At 43.1% G+C, this 19,509-nt stretch overlaps 1 protein-coding gene across 1 annotated transcript; it reads left to right on the top strand.

Annotated features, from left to right (window-relative positions):
• Positions 1 to 17,632: 17,632 nt before the first annotated feature.
• Positions 17,633 to 18,745, top strand: LOC133375627 (uncharacterized). Its single transcript, XM_061607415.1, has 2 exons — positions 17,633 to 17,857; positions 18,188 to 18,745. The coding sequence occupies exons 1-2, from the start codon at positions 17,643 to 17,645 to the stop codon at positions 18,576 to 18,578; spliced, it is 606 nt and encodes a 201-aa protein (XP_061463399.1). The 5' UTR covers positions 17,633 to 17,642; the 3' UTR covers positions 18,579 to 18,745.
• Positions 18,746 to 19,509: the final 764 nt, after the last annotated feature.

The following is a 19,509-nucleotide window of genomic DNA, read 5'->3' as shown; positions in this document are numbered from 1 at the left end:
ATGCAGCCTGAGTCTAACAATGACTGCACCACCAGGGCCAACCTGATGTGGAAGACAAGGTGGAAATTGCTCCATTGCATATACAAAAGCCAACCAGATTAGCAGTTGACTCTAACACTGGAGATGGGGCAGAGCCCTTCCCCACCCTGGAGGGCAGCACAGTAGCTCTGGTGCAGGGCAGACCTTGTGACTCACACAGCTCACACACCATTCCTGCATTGAGCAGGGGGGTTGGACTTGATGGTCTTATAGGCCCCTTCCAACTCTACTATTCTATGATTCTTCCATGACCTCAGCTTCTGCTCCCTGATAGGGCCGCCTCATGCACCCTGTATGCCAGCCTGGATCTCTTCCAGAGGCCTGTCTATGTCAACAGTTGTAACCCACATCCTCTACACAGATGCTCTGGACCCCAACAATGTGTAGTTTTGAAACTCTTTCATATTGGGTCTGCCTCCTTGGGGGCTCTTCAGTTCAACAGATGTGCTGAAAACAGAGATTTGCATCCAGTGTAGTGCTAAGTCAAATTCACTTAGTGGTATTCTTGTTGCGCTGGTGGAACACAAGGGAAAACACAAGTAAGTTATGCAAGATTGTTGTGAAAATTGGCTGCACAGCGAAAATCAGCTGTTGCACAAGAATCAGCTCTTGTGCAAGGGAAAAACGTAAGTACATTAATTGTGGTGCAACAGATTGCGCAACAAGAACCAGCTGTTGCATAACCAGCTTCTGCTAGCGCAACTGTTGCGATTGATTCCTTCCTTGCACGACCTTTAAACTCCGGACTCCGCCATCCGCTAGCACAAGGGCACAGAGCATGCTGGTTACAGCCGAAAGTAAACTAGCAAGTAGAGCATTACAGAAAAGAAGGTCCCACGTCACTTGGGTTTTGAGTGGATTTCTCTTGCAGATCTGCCATTGCATCCCCTGGCTTGGTCCCTGGTTTCTGAAGTGCATTGGGTCAGCGGTAGAAGTCGTTGAATCAGCATGAGGGGACCATTAGCCTTCTTGTCTCAGTGCTACCGCCACGCAGCCAGATCCAAAAGACATGACCTTTCTGTGACCGGGGTGCCATTGAGCGGTGTGGTCCAGATTGTATTTCACCTGAAATGTTGTTGACACAAATAGAACCCACATTCAGAGAAGTTCAAAAGTAAGGACCTCGAAGCCCTGCGATGCTTGAATACCAAAGAAAAGGGAACAAGGTGATTGTGGTGCTAAGGATCTTTTTGCATGCAAGTCAAACCTTTAGCTAATAATACTAAATGCCGACAAAAGAGACCCCTTCGGCCATTTACGGGTAATAAACTATTAATTAGAGCGTTGTCATAAACTACCCTCGACCTTTCTGCCCAGACAATAGCCGTTCCCAGATCTTTTGTCTTCTCCCACATGATTCCGGTATTGTCAAATGTTGGCTACAGGTGAGGCCGTGTCCTTCTCATCCTTTGGGAAAGGTGAAGCCCCGTAACTTGAGGATGTTCACCAACTTCAGAGCTAATTAGTTTCAAATTAAATTTTCCACTCTGCCAGACCAGGCACAATAAGAGAGATCTCAAGACACAAGAGGCCTCTGGAAAAGGAAAAGATGGGGGAGTTGCGTGTGTGTGGGGGGGGAAGGCAAAGGCATAAAAGAGACAGCAGGCATTTAATATGCATCTACAAGGACTAATTGCAGGGAAAAGAAAAGAAAAATGTATCGGTTAGGTTCTTAGGAGCTGTTGTCTTGATGGAGTGACACTGCCTTGCATCAGCCAGTCTCTCAAAATTTCTTCTTTATTGTCAGGAATGATTGGGGGAAGAGGGAATAGCCCTGTTGCTGTGCTGATTTTTGTGCATTTCTGAAGATCACATAAACTGAAGGGGGGAAATGTTGACAACCAAAAGAACAACCTATCCCCACCCACCCAACAAAAATAAGAATCCAAGCCATTTTCATGCCTCTGAGGTGCAATCTGATGTGTGTTTACGCAGAAGTAAGTCACACTGTGTTCAAGGGGCTTATAGCCTTTGATTAGTGTATTTAGAACTGCAGCCTTACCGTATGATCAGTATTTTGCAGCCGAAATTGGGATACCTTTTCAACATGCTTGCAATATCCCTTCTATCATACCAGGGATCACTGAGTTCCCCCACCCACATTTGAATGCATCCTGACCAGCATTCTACAGGAAACTGTTCATAATAGTTGGCTTGAAAAAACAAAGGTGGTATTCAGTGCTAGACCTACTCAGTATAGACCCACTGAAATGAATAGACATCACTAACTGAGGTTCATTATTTATTTATTTATTTATTAAACAACATTTATATACTGCTTGATTGCAAGAAACCTCCAAGGAGTTTACACAAAACATTTAAATTATCAGTAAAAACAGTTGAAAACAAGCAATTAAAAACATTTAAAAATGATGAAAACAACCCTAGACTTAAAAAGAGATTAAAGCACATTAGCTCCTATGTGTCTGGACAGGCTTGACTAAACATAAACATTTTAAGCAGGTGCTGAAAAGAATACAGCAAAGGCACCTGTCCGATGTCAATGGGCAGGGAGTTCCAAAGCGTAGGTGCTGCCACACTATAAGACTAATTTCTTTCAAGCGTGGAAGAGTATTATGTGGCACCTCTAATAAGGTCAGTTCCACAGATTGAAGCGCACATATGGTGCAAGGTCCCAAGCTGTTAATTTCAGTGGGTCTAATCGGAGTAGGACTTAGTTGTCTGAGGTTGTATTCAACTAACTTCAGCATGTTTAATCTCACAGTGGATCTGGTGGCATTTATAGAACAGCATTATTATTAATTATTAATAAGTACGTATATACCACTTAAAAAATTAAATATAGTACGTTGTATGCAACAAAGTCATCCTGTTCATGCAACACTTGCACTTGAGTAATGGGTGCTTCCTTTCCTTCTCCTCTCCCCATGTACCCTCGTGCTCCCCAAATCTGCTCCAGAAGGTGGGGAGTTTGGGGAACCCCTATAACAGTTTTGGGGGTGTGGGGGGGAGAGGAAAGGGAGGGGAAGTTCCATTGCAGAAGTTCTTGTGTGAAAAGGATGATTCTCTTGGATCCAACCCGACACATAAAATAATGAAAATGCCATAATACAGTATTTAAAACATCAAAATCCATAAATTGTGATTACACTCTCAGTTCAGTTTCACTCCCTCAGTACTCGCACAAAATTCCACATCTGCTAATTCTCACCCATACCGCAATCAGCTCTTACATCTACACATTCACACACACTCCCGCACTCTGAACAATTAATGATCCCACTACACTACCACACTAGAAGCCTAGGTCATTGAGATTAAAACCAAACTTAAACCTAAGACTCCACTGACCTCAATAAAAAACCTCTCATCATTCACCCAAACACTCATTCACAGTCACATTTATTTTTAAAATTTATATCCTGCTTTTCACATGTGTCTCAAAGCGGCTTACAAAGAAAAACAAAACAAAACATACAATGAATAAAGTCTAAAACATAGATTAAAACATCAGAAAATAAGAACATTAAAGCAACATTGATGGTGCAAAGGCCTCCTCCTGGTGAAGCAATGGAAGACACTCCATCCCACTGACGCTACCTGGGCCTCTAGAGACAGAACTAGATCCCAAAGTAGATCCCTCCCCCCACCAGATATTTACTTCATCTTTAAATAGGACTGCAGCCCCATGTAGAACAGGCTACTTACCTAATATCCGTACCCAAGAGCTGCCAACTCACAGGGCCTCAGTCTTTTGGGGATTCAGCCTCATTCTGGGGGAAGGTTGTGGCTTAGTGGTAGGGCTTGCAGAAGACCTCAGGCTCAATCCCCGGCATCTCCAAAGAGAGTTGGAAATGTCCCTTGCCTGAAACCCTGGAGAGCTGCTGCCTGTCAGTGTCGACAATACTCAGCTAGGTGGAGAATTGTCTGACTCTGTACGAGGCAGCTTCTGATGTCCCTTGTCTGTTGGCTCTCATCAGGTCCACCACTGCACTGGCCCAGCACCTGCACAGCCTCACCGGATTAAAATGTGAAGGAGAAATGCTGTTGGGTGTCATCAGCATTTTGATGGCACCTTGATACAACCCCCCCCGAATACCTTTCCCTGTAGCTTCATATAGATGTTAAACAGCTTGGGGGACAAGATGAAACCTTATGGGCCCTCACATCTAAATAGCCATGGGGCTAAGGAAGAGTCTCCCAGTACGACCTTCTGAAACCAGCCCTGAAGATTGGGGTGGCACCACCATATTGCCATACCTCTGATTTTTAGTTTATAGAACTGGTCCAGCCAGATACCATGACTGATGGTATCAATGGCTGTTGAGAGGTTAAGGAGAATTAACGGGGTTGCACCTCTCCTGATAAACAGTTATTCATCAGGGTGACCAAGGTAGTTTCAGTGCCAAAACCAGGCCCTGGTCCAGCAAGATAAGAACATAAGAAGAGCACTGCTGGATCAGGCCAAAGGCCCATCTAGTCCGGTTCCTGGTTCTCACAGTGGCCAACCAGATGTCTGTGGGAAGCCTGTATGGAGGACCTGAGTGCAACGACATTCTCCCCACTTGTGATTCTTAGCAACTGGTATTCAGAAGCATCCTGATCCTGTCTCCGACAGTGGAGGTAGCCATTGTGGCTATTAGACCTTAGTAGCCGTATCCTCCAAGAATTTGCCTAATCTGTTGACATCAGCTCCAGGAAATGGAGTTTTAGACCCTTCAGAGGCCCACTGTGAACTGTTTGCAAGGCACTTTGAGGGTAAAGTTGCTCGCCTCCGTAGCAGTCTTGATGTCTGGGATTTCTGGAAACTGGTGGTCCTGGCAATTTAATGGCTGACAGCAAAGGCCAGGTTTTTACTTTGGTTTTTCTTTGCTTTAGAGTAGTGACGCTGTAATTGCTCATAAGCAATCATGGCACTTCATGAAGTACAGTGTGTGTTTAATGGGTCGTTAACTCATGATAAATAACCCTGGCTGCATAGATAGGAGCTTCAGAGGCTTATAATTGCATAAGGAGAGGGTAATCTTGACCGACAAGTTGCAGAGATAGGAAGAACATCCCTGAAACTAATGGAGCTCCCTTTGGCACAAGAGCACTACGGGAAAATTATTGGAGCAAACTTGAGCCTGTGAATATACGGACCTGCCACACCATTGGTCCATCTATTCCAAGCTGCATCTCAGACAGGGCGACTTTCCCAGATGTAGTTCTTCAGGGACAGCCAACATGGTAGCTTCCAGATGGTGTTGGACCACGACTGCCATCATCCCTGACCATTGGCCATGCCGTCCGTGGTTGGTATGGGTTGGAGTCCAGGAACAGCTTGAGGGCACAACGTTGGCTACTCCTGCATCAGATTCTCCCCCTCCCCCCAAAACTGGAGACATCACAAACTGAACTTGGGATTTTCTGTATGCAAATCATGTACTTTGTCCCTGAATTATGGGCCCACCTATGTGAACCAAGGTCTCATGTGAGCATTAAAAAAATTGATCTTTATCTCTGGATTATTTTAACTGGAATAATTTATATATTTAGGAATGTATAAGCCACTTCTCAAGAAGTGTTTCTGAAAAGGTATACAATAAAGTTATCAGAAAACAGATTTTTTTGGTGTGTTATTTTGAATAATTGCTAAATATCTGTACAAACTATAGATTTAAAAAAACAGAACTAAATATATACACAGCAATTTAAAAAACAAATCTAAAAAACATCAAATAACGTAATATCCAGCATACATTATAAAATGGCCGAATTACACTTCAGGGACGGCCTCCTTAAAAAGCCACATTTTCAGTAGCCACCTAAAAGCAAGAATGCTAATTGCTTGTCTAATTTAATTCAGAAGCCGATTCCAGAGACCTGGAGCTGCAACTCTAAAGGCCTGATTTTTAGGTAGCCAGGCATATCTCTGGAGCATATGGTATTCTTAAAAAAGGCTCATCAAAGGAATGCAGTTGTTGGACAGGGTATATGGTGCAAGGTGTATGGGCAACCTGGCCTCGAGTTGTATAAGACTTTCAATGCTAGGACAGCCTTGAACTGAGGTTGGTAGCATATTGGCAGCCAGTGTAGTTCCCTTAGCAGAAGTGTCAGATGCTGTTGACAGGATGTCCCAGTCAACAATGTAGCTGCTGCATTCTGCTTCCAGACTATGCCCAAGGGCCTATGTGATCTGCTCTGCTCTCTCAAGCATTCCGCAAAGTCGTGTAGTGATTTCCATTATCTTATCTATCATCTCTTCTATTTCTGTATCATTTTCCTATTTCAAAATAGTCAGCTAACCAAAAAAAGTAACAAAATGCAAATCCTTAAAGCACTAAATAAATTAACCGTTATACAAATATAAAGCCAGCAGTTTGTAAAAACATCCTCATAATCACAGCAGAGATGAAAATTTCAGTAGCAGCCCCAGCTGATTTGTTGTGTTTTAGGTCCTGTTGATTTAGTCACTTGATGCAATGAAAGTAGGCCTACAAATTTTTGAGTGTCCCATAAACTTGGCACCACACTAAAAAAGGCCCTGTCCTTTGTGTCCACATGCCATACTTCTGGCCATAGGAAAAACACAGATTAGAGCCTCTAAATTGCCCCTGGAAGGGTTTATACAGGCTTGCTGCAATTTAGGTGGTGTGAGACCATGTTTCATATAAAACAATTTAGATATAAAGACTGATTGTATGAATGCCCATCAAAGGATAACCTTCAATTGTTAGCATTTAGTCCTCGCTATCAGGATTGCCAAAGTTGGACACTTTCTACAACATAATGATCTTATGTTGATTATCTTGAAAGAATTAACTTGAACTATGCTCACATAAAGATGAAGTCACATTTAATAAAAGCTCTTTCAGACACTATGGCACCACACCTAACCCTTTGCCCAGTCTGTGTGAGAAACACACAACAGATCTCTCAAGACACCTTGTGAACATAGGAGAACATCCCATTTCCATCATTAGTCAATAACATTGCATACTTTTCCCTTGCTGTGTCAGTCTCTTGCAGCAAAAACATTGAGCCTTGTGACACCTTAATATAAAGCCTCACACATTTTTTATGGCAGGGGTCACCAGTCTGTTTTGGACCCATGGGCATATCTGCAAATGAGATAAACTGTTGCGCCACACACACATGACAAACTGCATCCTATGTTACTGGTTTCATTCAAGCCTAATTTCAGCAGGGGGCGGAGGCACTGTGGGCACCAGGGAAGGCCTCTGTGGGCACATGCGCACCCATGGACACAATGTTGGCAACCCCTCTGTTATGACATATCAGCTTTTATGGACTACAGTGACTGATGCCTTCTGGATGCTGTTGGACTACAACTCCCATTGGCTTTGATCACTGGACATGATCAAAGTCCAATAGCATATGGAGGGCGCCATGTTGGTTACCTCTGGTCTACTTCATCAGATGCAAGATGTGTGATCCTCAGTTAACAGGTATATATCAAACTTTGTGTTGAACTGCAATGCTATCAATTTATTTTTGATATAGCTGGTAACTTTGTGACTTTTTAACCACTTCTTCCTCTTCCTCTTGTTCTAATGTGGTCTGTTTCCCTCTCCCTTGTAAACTCAACTGCTTAAGACACCTCCAGGCTGCCTGTGCATCGGAATGTTTTGTTTCAAGTTCAAGGGCTCCCAGGTATTTTTTCCTGAAGACCTCTAGAGGGCAGTCCTGAGAAGAGGAGCGGGCTTTGGCTAGAAGCGAATGTGTTACAGCAGCAGCTGCGTTTTAGTACCCAAACACACTTCTCTGTTTGGAGGGTAATTTAGAGCAATTACACCGATTATTATTGCTTTTCTAATTAGTGCTTTTCCTACAGAATTAGCTGAGTGTTTATTAGGAACCGCTTGTTGCCAATAGCTTAACTGCTTCGCTGCTGGGTTTTTTTTAATCAACTGTTAGAAGGATTTTTAAGTACTTATGTACAGGCTGGCTTGTTTTGATTGCCTGCCTTAAGATTAAAAAAAAAAATAGATATTTTGTGTTATACATAGCATCAAACATTGCTGAGATGTACACACTTTTTGGTGAGTGTGTTGCATCTTTTGTGATCTTAAAACAAGCTGTATGTGTATCATTAAATCCCTTGAGGAAGTTTTTTTGTGTATAATGGATGTTTAAATCTCAGTTTTCAGGGTTTTTTTTTAAATCACGTTTCTATCCCTCATGGTTGACTTGATATAGATGTGACAGTTTTGTACACCAATTCCAAGGAAGAGAATTTGTAGAATAAGTGCAAGAATTTGTACGACTAATTATGATAACAACATGCAATATTTCTATGGCCAGAGCTAACTAAATAAATATTTAACAAAATTTATAAGAACATAAGAACATAAGAAGAGCCTGCTGGATCAGGCCAGTGGCCCATCTAGTCCAGCATCCTGTTCTCACAGTGGCCAACCAGGTGCCTGGGGGAAGCCCGCAAGCAGGACCCGAGTGCAAGAACACTCTCCCCTCCTGAGGCTTCCGGCAACTGGTTTTCAGAAGCATGCTGCCTCTGACTAGAGTGGCACAGCACAGCCATCACAGCTAGTAGCCATTGATAGCCCTGTCCTCCATGAATTTGTCTAATCTTCTTTTAAAGCCATCCAAGCTGGTGGCCATTACCGCATCTTGTGGGAGCAAATTCCATAGTTTAACTATGCGCTGAATAAAGAAGTACTTCCTTTTGTCTGTCCTGAATCTTCCAACATTCAGCTTCTTTGAATGTCCACGAGTTCTAGTATTATGAGAGAGGGAGAAGAACTTTTCTCTATCCACTTTCTCAATGCCATGCATAATTTTATACACTTCTATCATGTCTCCTCTGACCCGCCTTTTCTCTAAACTAAAAAGCCCCAAATGCTGCAACCTTTCCTCGTAAGGGAGTCGCTTCATCCCCTTGATCATTCTGGTTGCCCTCTTCTGAACCTTTTCCAACTCTATAATATCCTTTTTGAGATGAGGCGACCAGAACTGTACACAGTATTCCGAATGCGGCCGCACCATAGATTTATACAACGGCATTATGATATCGACTGTTTTATTTTCAATACCTTTCCTAATTATCGCTAGCATGGAATTTGCCTTTTTCACAGCTGCCGCACACTGGGTCGACATTTTCATCGTGCTGTCCACTACAACCCCGAGGTCTCTCTCCTGGTCGGTCACCGCCAGTTCAGACCCCATGAGCGTATATGTGAAATTCAGATTTTTTGCTCCAATATGCATAATTTTACACTTGTTTATATTGAATTGCATTTGCCATTTTTCCGCCCATTCACTCAGTTTGAAGAGGTCTTTTTGGAGCTCTTCGCAATCCCTTTTTGTTTTAACAACCCTGAACAATTTAGTGTCGTCAGCAAACTTGGCCACTTGACTGCTCACTCCTAATTCTAGGTCATTAATGAACAAGTTGAAAAGTACAGGTCCCAATACCGATCCTTGAGGGACTCCACTTTCTACAGCCCTCCATTGGGAGAACTGTCCGTTGATTCCTACTCTCTGCTTTCTGCTTCTTAACCAATTCCTTATCCACAAGAGGACCTCTCCTCTTATTCCATGACTGCTAAGCTTCCTCAGAAGCCTTTGGTGAGGTACCTTGTCAAACACCTTTTGAAAGTCTAAGTACAGTATGTCCACTGGATCACCTCTATCTATATGCTTGTTGACACTCTCAAAGAATTCTAATAGGTTACTGAGACAGGACTTTCCCTTGAGAAGCCATGCTGGCTCTGCTTCAGCAAGGCTTGTTGTTCTATGTGCTTAGTTAATCTAGCTTTAATAATACTTTCTACCAGTTTTCCAGGGACAGAAGTTAAGCTAACTGGCCTGTAATTTCCGGGATCCCCTCTGGATCCCTTTTTGAAGATTGGCGTTACATTTGCCACTTTCCAGTCCTCAGGCATGGAGGAGGACCCAAGGGACAAGTTACATATTTTAGTTAGCAGATCAGCAATTTCACCTTTGAGTTCTTTGAGAACTCTCGGGTGGATGCCATCCGGGCCCGGTGATTTGTCAGTTTTTATATTGTCCATTAAGCTTAGAACTTCCTCTCTCGTTACCACTATTTGTCTCAGTTCCTCAGAATCCCTTCCTGCAAATGTTAGTTCAGGTTCAGGGATCTGCCCTATATCTTCCACTGTGAAGACAGATGCAAAGAATTCATTTAGCTTCTCTGCAATCTCCTTATCGTTCTTTAGGACACCTTTGACTCCCTTATCATCCAAGGGTCCAATCGTCTCCCTAGATAGTCTCCTGCTTTGAATGTATTTATAGAATTTTTTGTTGTTGGTTTTTATGTTCTTAGCAATGTGCTCCTCAAATTCTTTTTTAGGATCCCTTATTGTCTTCTTGCATTTCTTTTGCCAGAGTTTGTGTTCTTTTTTATTTTCTTCATTCGGACAAGACTTCCATTTTCTGAAGGAAGACTTTTTGCCTCTAAGAGCTTCCTTGACTTTGCTCGTTAACCATGCTGGCATCTTCTTGGCCCTGGCGGTACCTTTTCTGATCTGCGGTATGCACTCCAGTTGAGCTTCTAATATAGTCTAATATAATTTATATACTGCTTGATTGTAATGAAACCTCAAAATGGTTTACACAAATAAAAATAGAAACTCGCAGATGTCTGACAGCATCCTCACGTTTATTTGAACAAGTACAGAAAAAATGTGTGTGTGTGTGAATAAGAAGATGGAATATTTTGCTTCATTTTATTTGTACTCTCTTGTCCTTTATCCAAAGGTCGCAGGGCAGGCTGCAATACAACCAGTCTCATGCAAGGAACTGCTTTATTCAGAGCCAGATTTTTGCTCTATTTGGACTAGTGGACATTTTCCAAGAACCCAGGCAGAACGTTTTGGTTTTTTTTACATGAAGATATCTGGAATTCATTGGGATCTACCAATTCATTGGGCAAGAGCCACTTATCGTTACAAACCTCAGGGCGTGTGTGGAGCCTAGGAGGCTGTTGCAAAGGCTTCAATAAAAATGTGGGTTTTGTATAAGAGAGCTGGAATCCCTTCTGGAAGTTGCATGAGAACCAGGTGGAAGATGGCACTTGTAGGAATCTGGACTGTACAGTAACAGTACTGCATGTACTGTTAACAGTGTAGGTAGCGCTGATTTGGGAATGGTGATGTCAGGGAATGACTTTGCGGCAAATGTCCAGGGCCCCACTTGGCAGGATGAGCAGGAAGCCCCCTCCCGCCCCCAATGTAGCAGGACCAGCTTACCACATTAAGGCCATTAAGTGCAGAGGCTGTTGGAATAGGCAAATGTTGCATGTTCCTTTTAAGGGATATTTGGGGAAATATCCCATGTACCTGTTTTACCATGATGTAACTTCCTAATGGGTGGGCTTACTTACCTGACTTCCTCCTCCTTTGTCCTGGGGGATTTCTGAATATTCTCCATTGCTGATCTATCCACCATTGAGAGAAGCCGCATGGCACAGATGCTCTGTCTGAGAGCATCAATACTAAACCACTAAAATGAACTGGGACTCCTGTTTTCTTTCTTCTAAGCTAGAGCCTATGTTCCTAACATGTGAGGTCGTAAGTAAACATTCTTTTCTTTTACCTAAAAGATTGTGTCTGTTGTGTTTATATAGAGAAAGGTGGGGCTGGTTTATTCTCATTCTGCTGCTTGTATTTTTATATCTCTGGTAAGAAATAGGACCAACCAAATTAGTTCCTATTTCTGTGTGTATTTTTATAATACCGAACAGAGGCCACATCCACACTCTACATTCAAAGCACTATGATACCACTTTAACTGTCATGGCTTCCCGCAGAGAATCCTGGGAACTGTAGCTCGTTAGGTGTGCTGAGAGGAGAGCTTGGAAAAGTTACTTTTTTGAACTACAACTCCCATCAGCCCCAGCCAGCATGGCTACTGGATTGGGCTGATGGGAGTTGTAGTTCAAAAAAGTAACTTTTCCAAGCTCTGGAGTTGTTAGAAGACTCCTCTTCTCCTCCCAGAGCTACAATTCCCAGAGTTTCCTGGGGAGAGGGATTGATTATTAAACTACTTTGGGAATTGTAGTTCTCTGAGGGGAATGGTGGTCTCCTAACAATTATCAGCACTGTTCACAAATGACAGTTCCCATGATTCCCTGGGGGAAGCCATGATGGTTTAAAGTGGTATTATGGAGCTTTAAATGTATAGGGTGGATGTGGCCAGGGTCTCTAAAATTACGTGAGCATAGGTGGGAGGGTCAGAACATCTTCCCACCCATGACCCCTCCCTCCATGCATCCTCTTTTCTCCTCCCCTACTTGACATACCTTTCCAAACCTTCTCCTCACTGGGAGAAAACAGGTAGAAAGCACCTGTTCTGGAGGATAAAATCCTTGAAAGGAGGAGCATTTGGTCCCCACCCACGTGCTTTAAGTGGCTCATTCACAGGGTGTGTGTGAAGGAGCAACACCCATTACCAGAGCTTGGAAGTAACTCGTTATTTTTAACGAGTTACTTTTAATTCGTTACAATTTTAATTAACGAGTGGGTAATTCCATTACATTTGGCAAGTAACAGAACGAATAGTAATTTCCCTACTTTTCAGCTTCAACTTTAACATTTCCACGTTAGGTTGGACGTTACTTGGGGGCGGGAACAAGGGGAAGTCAGCTCCTGGCTGTGATTGGTTAACACAAGACATGTGCCTCACACTGATTGGACCTCTGCGCAGACTGTCTCTTCCCTCGTGATCTGTGTTAGGAGGCACGAGGGAAGAGGTTGAATAGGCAGGGGGAGCCTGCTAGCGTCTGACTCTGAGAGGAAAAAATGGACGCCGGAGGAAAAAGCCAGGGCACGGACAACAACGGAGGAGAAGGCTGCAGCAGAATGGCGAAGAGCTGTGGAGGTGAGTGACGATGATTTGTGTGTGTGTGTGTGTGTGCCCCGGTGTGTGTGTTTTCGGCTGGAGTCTCTGGTTTTGGGGGGGGCTCCGGCTCTCTGGCTACCACCCCTTACTCTCTAGACTCTCCGCTTCAATTTAAAAAAAAATTAAGTTTCTAGGTGGTCTAATTCCCGAGATATACACCAAAACGTAACCCCCCCTGCACAACTTTTTTTAAAACAGATTCATGCTCTAGCTACAACTCCCATCAGCCCAATCCAGTGGCCATGCTGGCTGGGGCTGATGGGAGTTGTAGTTTAAAGTAACTTTTTAAAGCTCTGGCTGCAACCCCGCCCTTTCATGATTGTGAGTAAAGTGCAGACTTGTGTTTGTGTTGTAAATCTCTCTCCCTCCAACCCTATTTTTAAAGAAATTAGGCAGGGTTTATCACAGTTTTTATTATGTAGGAAACTAATACTCATTTTTTTAAAAAATGAATGAAGTTTATTTATTTATTTTTATTATTTTATTTATATCCCACCCTTCCTCCCAGTAGGAGCCCAGGGCAGCAAACAAAAGCACTAAAAACACTTTAAAAATCATAAAAACAGACTTTAAAATATATTAAAACAAAACATCTTTAAAAACATTTTTAAAAGCTTTAAAAACATTTTTTTAAAGAAAAAGTTTAAAAACATATTAAAAAGCAATTTCAACACAGACGCAGACTGGGATAAGCTCTCAACTTAAAGGACTTGTTAAAAGAACAAGTTCCTTATCACTTGAGGCTGCAGTTTTCCCTGGTAGAGTAAGCCCCATTGAATACATTGGGACTTGCTTCTGAGTAAACAAACATAGGATTGCACTATAAATATCTTTACAGGTTATATAAATAAACATATTTGATAGTCATGCTTATATAAATATTTTCATAGAATCATAGAATAGTAGAGTTGGAAGGGGCCTATAAGGCCATCAAGTCCAACCCCCTGCTCAATGCAGGAATCCAAATCAAAGCATTCCCGACAGATGGCTGTCCAGCTGCCTCTTGAATGCCTCCAGTGTCGGAGATCCCACTACCTCTCTAGTAATTAGTTCCATTGTTGTATGGCTCTAACAGTTAGGAAGCTTTTCCTGATGTCCAGTCAAAATCTGGCTTCTTGCAACTTGAGCCCATTATTCTGTGTCCTGCACTCTGGGATCATTGAGAAGAGATCCCGGCCCTCCTCTGTGTGGCAACCTTTCAAGTACTTGAAGAGTGCTATCATATCTCCCCTCAGTCTTCTCTTCTCCAGGTTAAATATGCCCAGTTCCTTCAGTCTCTCCTCATAGGGTGTTGTTTCCAGTCCCCTGATCATCCTTGTTGCCCTCTTTTGAACCTGTTCCAGTTTGTCTGCATCCTTCTTGAAGTGCAGAGACCAGAACTGGACACAGCACTCAAGATGAGGCCTAACCAGTGCTGAATAGAGGGGAACTAATACTTCACATGATTTGGAAACTATACTTCTGTTAATGCAGCCTGATATAGCATTTGCCTTTTTTGCAGCCACATTGCACTGTTGACTCATATTCAGCTTGTGATCAACAATTCCAAGATCCTTCTTGCATGTTGTACTGCTGAGCCAAGTATCCCCCATCTTATAACTGTGCATTTGGTTTCTTTTTCCTAAGTGTAGAACTTTTACTTCCACCCAGTTTTGTCATGCTGTGTCCCTATAAGTATCCAATTGCATACTAAGGTTGTACAATACTTCCTTTACATTTTAAGTATGCCTTGGGGTAGTCATGGTTCTCCATTGTTTTCATCCTGAGGGGCAGATAGGCTGAGAAATGGTGAGTAGCCCATGGTCACCCACTACACTTTATAGCTTATTTTCATTTTGAAAAATTAATTAAAACAATTTACATGCAGGCAAAATTTATTAAGCGGATTCACACAATATGTGTAAAGCACATCCAACTCGCATTTAAAGCGCATGACTTCCCCTAAAGAATTCTGGGAAGTGTCATTTCCCCCTCACAGTTATAGTTCTCACCACTCTTAACAAACTGCAGTTCCCATGATTCTGTGGTGGGATTCATGTACTTCAAATGGGTGTTGAATGTGCTTTAAAGGAATGGTGTGGATCTGCCCTAGGTATGATGTTCATTCAAGAGTGAATTGAAAAGAACAATTTTAAAAGATACTTCTTACTCTTACTCATTTTTCAGACCTCTTTCTGAAGTAAAGGGTCAAATCTGTAAAAACATTTGGAGCAGCCACATTAAAAGATAAGGGCAGGGTATTCCAGGCAGGGGGTTGCCAACCCTGCTTGGATATGGATGTCTTTGCAGAAGAACCCTAGTCAAGGTTTACCAACAGCACAGTCCAAACTATATCTACTTAGAAGTCAGTCCTGTTGAGTTCTATGGGGCTTAATCCCTTAGTAAGTGTGTTTAGAATTGCAGCCTTCAGGAGCCTCCATCTTTACTCCCCAAAGCTCCCATCTAACATCTCCACAACACTAGGCTCCTTTGTCTCTGCTGTGGCCTTCTGGTGACTGCCCTAGCCTGAAGGCACTTAACCCTTCTTGCTGAAAGCAAGTAGGCTAGATTAAATTTTCCCTACCCAGGCTCATATATATAAAATATAAACGGCATTTTGTCAAAAGTATTTTTGTCTACATTTTATACCTCATCCTTGGTTTTCCAAGCTTGGCATGGAATGCTTCTCATACAGAATTAATTTGAAATGCTGCATATTTATTATCATAATCATCATATTCAAAATAAAAAATATATGTACCGCCTTCAAGTTGATTCCAACTTATGGTGACCCTATGAATAGGGTTTTCATGAGGCTGAGAGGCAGTGACTGGCCCAAGGTCACCCAGTGAGCTTCATGGCTATGTGGGGATTTGAACCCTAGTCTCATTTTGTTCTCACAACAACCCTGTGAGATAGTAGGTTAGACTGGCCCAGGCAGGGTTATTTAGTGAGCAAAAATGATGCAAATAGGATCTCTTTTAATTGTGCTATCGACCTGCTTACTTCCACTCTGACTGGGGGATCTTGCAGCATGGGGAAGAGATGGGGGCACATCACAGCTGAAGTTCACCCATATAGGAGCATTATCTCTTGTTTATTACAGAGATGCCTGTTGCAGGTTTTGCTGCTGAGAGCAGCAGTCAGTTATTGCGGCCACTTAAGTCACAGCTTGTTGATCCTGAGGAGGCAAAACTAGAAAGTGAGGTTCAGAAAGGAGGCCCTGTGCACGAGGAGGAGGAGGGCATGAAGCAGAGCCAGTTGCCCACAGCCACATCTGCAGAACAGCAAGTACCATGGTTTGGCTTTGAGAAAGCTTGTACATTTGTGAGCCAGAGTGGGAAAAATGTTGTTGTACGATGCAATTACTGCCTTCCAAGGATCAAAAATCTGAGATCAGCTGTTTCCTCCTCATCCAATGTGAAGAAACATTTTGAGGTAAGCCTTTGTCATGCTGGTCCTCAAAGAGTGTCCATTGTCTATTTATGTTTAAATTGTGAAGTTCCTCTTCCATTTTTTCTTGGATTCATGCTTTGTTCTTCTTCCTCAGAGGGCACACCCTGAGAAGCTGAGAGCAATTGAAGAAGCAATAAAGGCAAGGAGACGTGGCCTTCCTGAACCAATGCATGACACCCCTCCTCCCAAAATGCTGAAGCAGCAGCAGACAACCTTTGAGAGGTGGGGATCTGGCAGGGAGCCTGTCACCCAGAGCAATCTCGACAGGAGAATCATTGATTTCATTGTAGAGGAGACATTACCACTTCAGACTGTGGACGAACCATCATTCATTAATCTGGTTCGCATTGGACTCCCCAAAGATCTCACCATCATATGTGCCAAGACTCTGAGAGACAGAATTGAGAGCATGCCACATGAGAGAAACTCTTGCAAACCGAATGGGTGCTGTGGCATATATAGCAACCACTGCAGATTGTTGGACCAATGGCAAGAAGAGTTACTTTGGGGTAACAGCCCACTGGATCAACCCAACTACCCTGAAACGTGAGGTCGGGGCCTTGGCTTGTAAGTGTCTGAAGGGGCGCCATACATACGATGTCCTTTCAAAAGCACTGCATGATGTACATGTGCAGTACAGGATCCACAACAAAGTTATGTGCACTACTACAGACAATGGCTCCAACTTTGTGAAAGCGTTCAGAGTTTTCATGGCCAAAGAACCCGTGGAAGCTGCAGGCACCAGTGACGATGATGGTGATAACCAAGAGGAGGAGGAGGCTGAGGTGGAGTTTGTGCCTATCTGTGAGATCCTGGACACAGGACCTGAGGCAGAGGAAGAAGCTGCAGACTCAGGAGAGGATTTTGTTTTACCACCACACCAGAGATGTGCTAGCCACACCCTCAACCTTGTGGCAACACAAGACATAGAGCCCATGCTTTCTGACTCCTCCAAAAGTAGTCTTCTTGGTCCTTTCAAGAAACAGTTTCGTTCCTTGATGGGAAAGTGCAGCAAGTTGTGGTCCAAGCAGAACCAGTCAGCCCAGATTGCTGAGTATATCCGTGCGCAATGTGGTGTGTATCTGAAGGTACCGAATAAGACCAGGTGGAATTCCACCTTTGATGCGTTGAAGCAACTACATGAGCTCCTGTCAACTGTGCCACTAAAAATGCATGCCATAATGGACCGCTGCTCCTTGTCCAGGATCACAGCTGCTGAGATTGAAGTGGTACAGGAATACACAGAGATTATGGAGCCACTAGCCCAGTCCCTAGATATCCTGCAACAGGAGAACGGCATGTTCATGGGGTATTTGCTACCAATGCTCTGCAATCTGGACCGCAAGTTAGAAGGACTGGAAAACAAACCTGAGAGGTACACATACTGTTTTCAGCTGCTGAGAGGTGTGTGCGAAGCCCTAAGAAAGCGGTTTGCAGCTATCTGGGAGGACAAGAGGCTTCTTCTGGCAGCCTGCCTACACCCTCGCTTCAAAGTAGATTGGCTGGAATCGTGTCAGGCCACCACCCATACCAACAAGTAAGAACATTAGGGAAGCCCTTTGGGTGGATTACTCCAAGGGAAATGTTGTTTCAAGGGAGGCATCAGAGGGCTTAAGGTGGTAGGCAGGGGCTGGTCCTTTTCTTCCTGGGGCTCCTCATCACAACCTTGGGTTGCTGCAGGTAATCCTTAAGGGTCTGCTGTGCTGCCCCATGAGTGTGGTGACTTGGTCACCTTCCTACCTTCCATGTCATCATCCACAGGCTCAGGCTGGACCCTGAACCAGGGAACGTGACAAGCATCAGGAAATGAAGAGCAGATGATGGTTTCCTAACATATATATGTTAACATATCCTCTCTCTTTCTTAGATACACAATGGAAGCCTTGCTGAAAGCCGAAATAAAGATGGGTGTACTTAATGAGGACAGTGATCAGTCTTCAGATAAAGACCAGGAAGGAGATGACTTAGAAGATGACTTCTTTAACTTTCTGCCCCAGGGCAAGAAGTCAGCAGTGGACACTGCTGAGGAGGAACTGGTGAGGTACCTGAGGTCTCCCAGCAGGGAAGTGTCATCACTCCATGGCTTTCCACGTGTGCTGCGGTGTTTTTTGCAGCACAACACAGGCATGCCTTCAAGCGCCGCAGCAGAACGCCTGTTCAGTACTGGTGGCAACGTAATGACTGTAAAAAGACATTCCTTGTCTGACATGCTCTTTGAGCATCTTGTTCTTTTGAGACATAACAGAAACATATTATAAAAGCATTTCAAGTGTAAAATTTGATTTCAAGAGTTGGGGTATCTTCATTGCTTGGAGGGATGTGAGATTCTGTTATGCCATTATGTTAATCTTATGGATAATTTTTTTTATTCTACTACCCCCTGTGTGTGTGTGTTTATTTTTAATATTGTTTTAGGCTTCTTAGATGTGCAGCAGCCAAGGCCAGCACCTTGTAGGAGTTTTTTTTAAAAAGTAACTGAAATGTAATTGTAGTGATTACTTTTGAGAAAAAGTAAAGTAATCAGTTACTTTCAGAGCAATTGCAATTGTAACGGTAATTACTACTTTTTTGGGCCAAGTAATTGTAACTGTAATTTATTACTTTTTAAAAGTAATCTTCCAAGCTCTGCCCATTACAAACACAACAAAAATAATAAAGAAATCAAATCCAAAAAGGTTCTGAAGAAAACTGTGCCATTTACAAATGCATTCCCATTTGTAATTGTTATGCCTAATGTCTTTTGAGTATAATGACTTTTTGTCAAAGGGACACAATGGTCACCTCTTGTCTTCTGAATGAGGAGAGCCTTTTTCTTCTTTTTTTTCAAAGAGAGATGGGCTCTCCCAAAAGACAGAGCAACTCATTTACGAGACAAAAAATGACTATTGACTCTGACGAAGAGCTGCCATACTCGAAATGCACTTGGCATGATGACTATAAACAAACTGGAGCACGGTTATAAACCACAGAATTTCCTTCGTAACATTTGATGGCTTTCCTTCTTGTTGCTTTGTTGTAAATGGCCCCCTCTCCCCTCCTCTAGAAGAAATCAGTGCAGACAACATTATATCACACATATCCCTTTGCAACATCTAATTTGGCCAGGGTCTGAGGGCCAGGCATCCTATGATTTGTTGGTTCCAATGAGTTTTTTTTCTCTTCCCACCACCCTTAAAGTTGTTACATATT

The sequence above is a fragment of the Rhineura floridana genome, chromosome 1 (genome assembly GCF_030035675.1).
Source record: "Rhineura floridana isolate rRhiFlo1 chromosome 1, rRhiFlo1.hap2, whole genome shotgun sequence".
In the NCBI taxonomy this organism is placed as follows: domain Eukaryota; kingdom Metazoa; phylum Chordata; class Lepidosauria; order Squamata; family Rhineuridae; genus Rhineura; species Rhineura floridana.
This window is presented reverse-complemented; position numbering and strand designations above follow the sequence as displayed.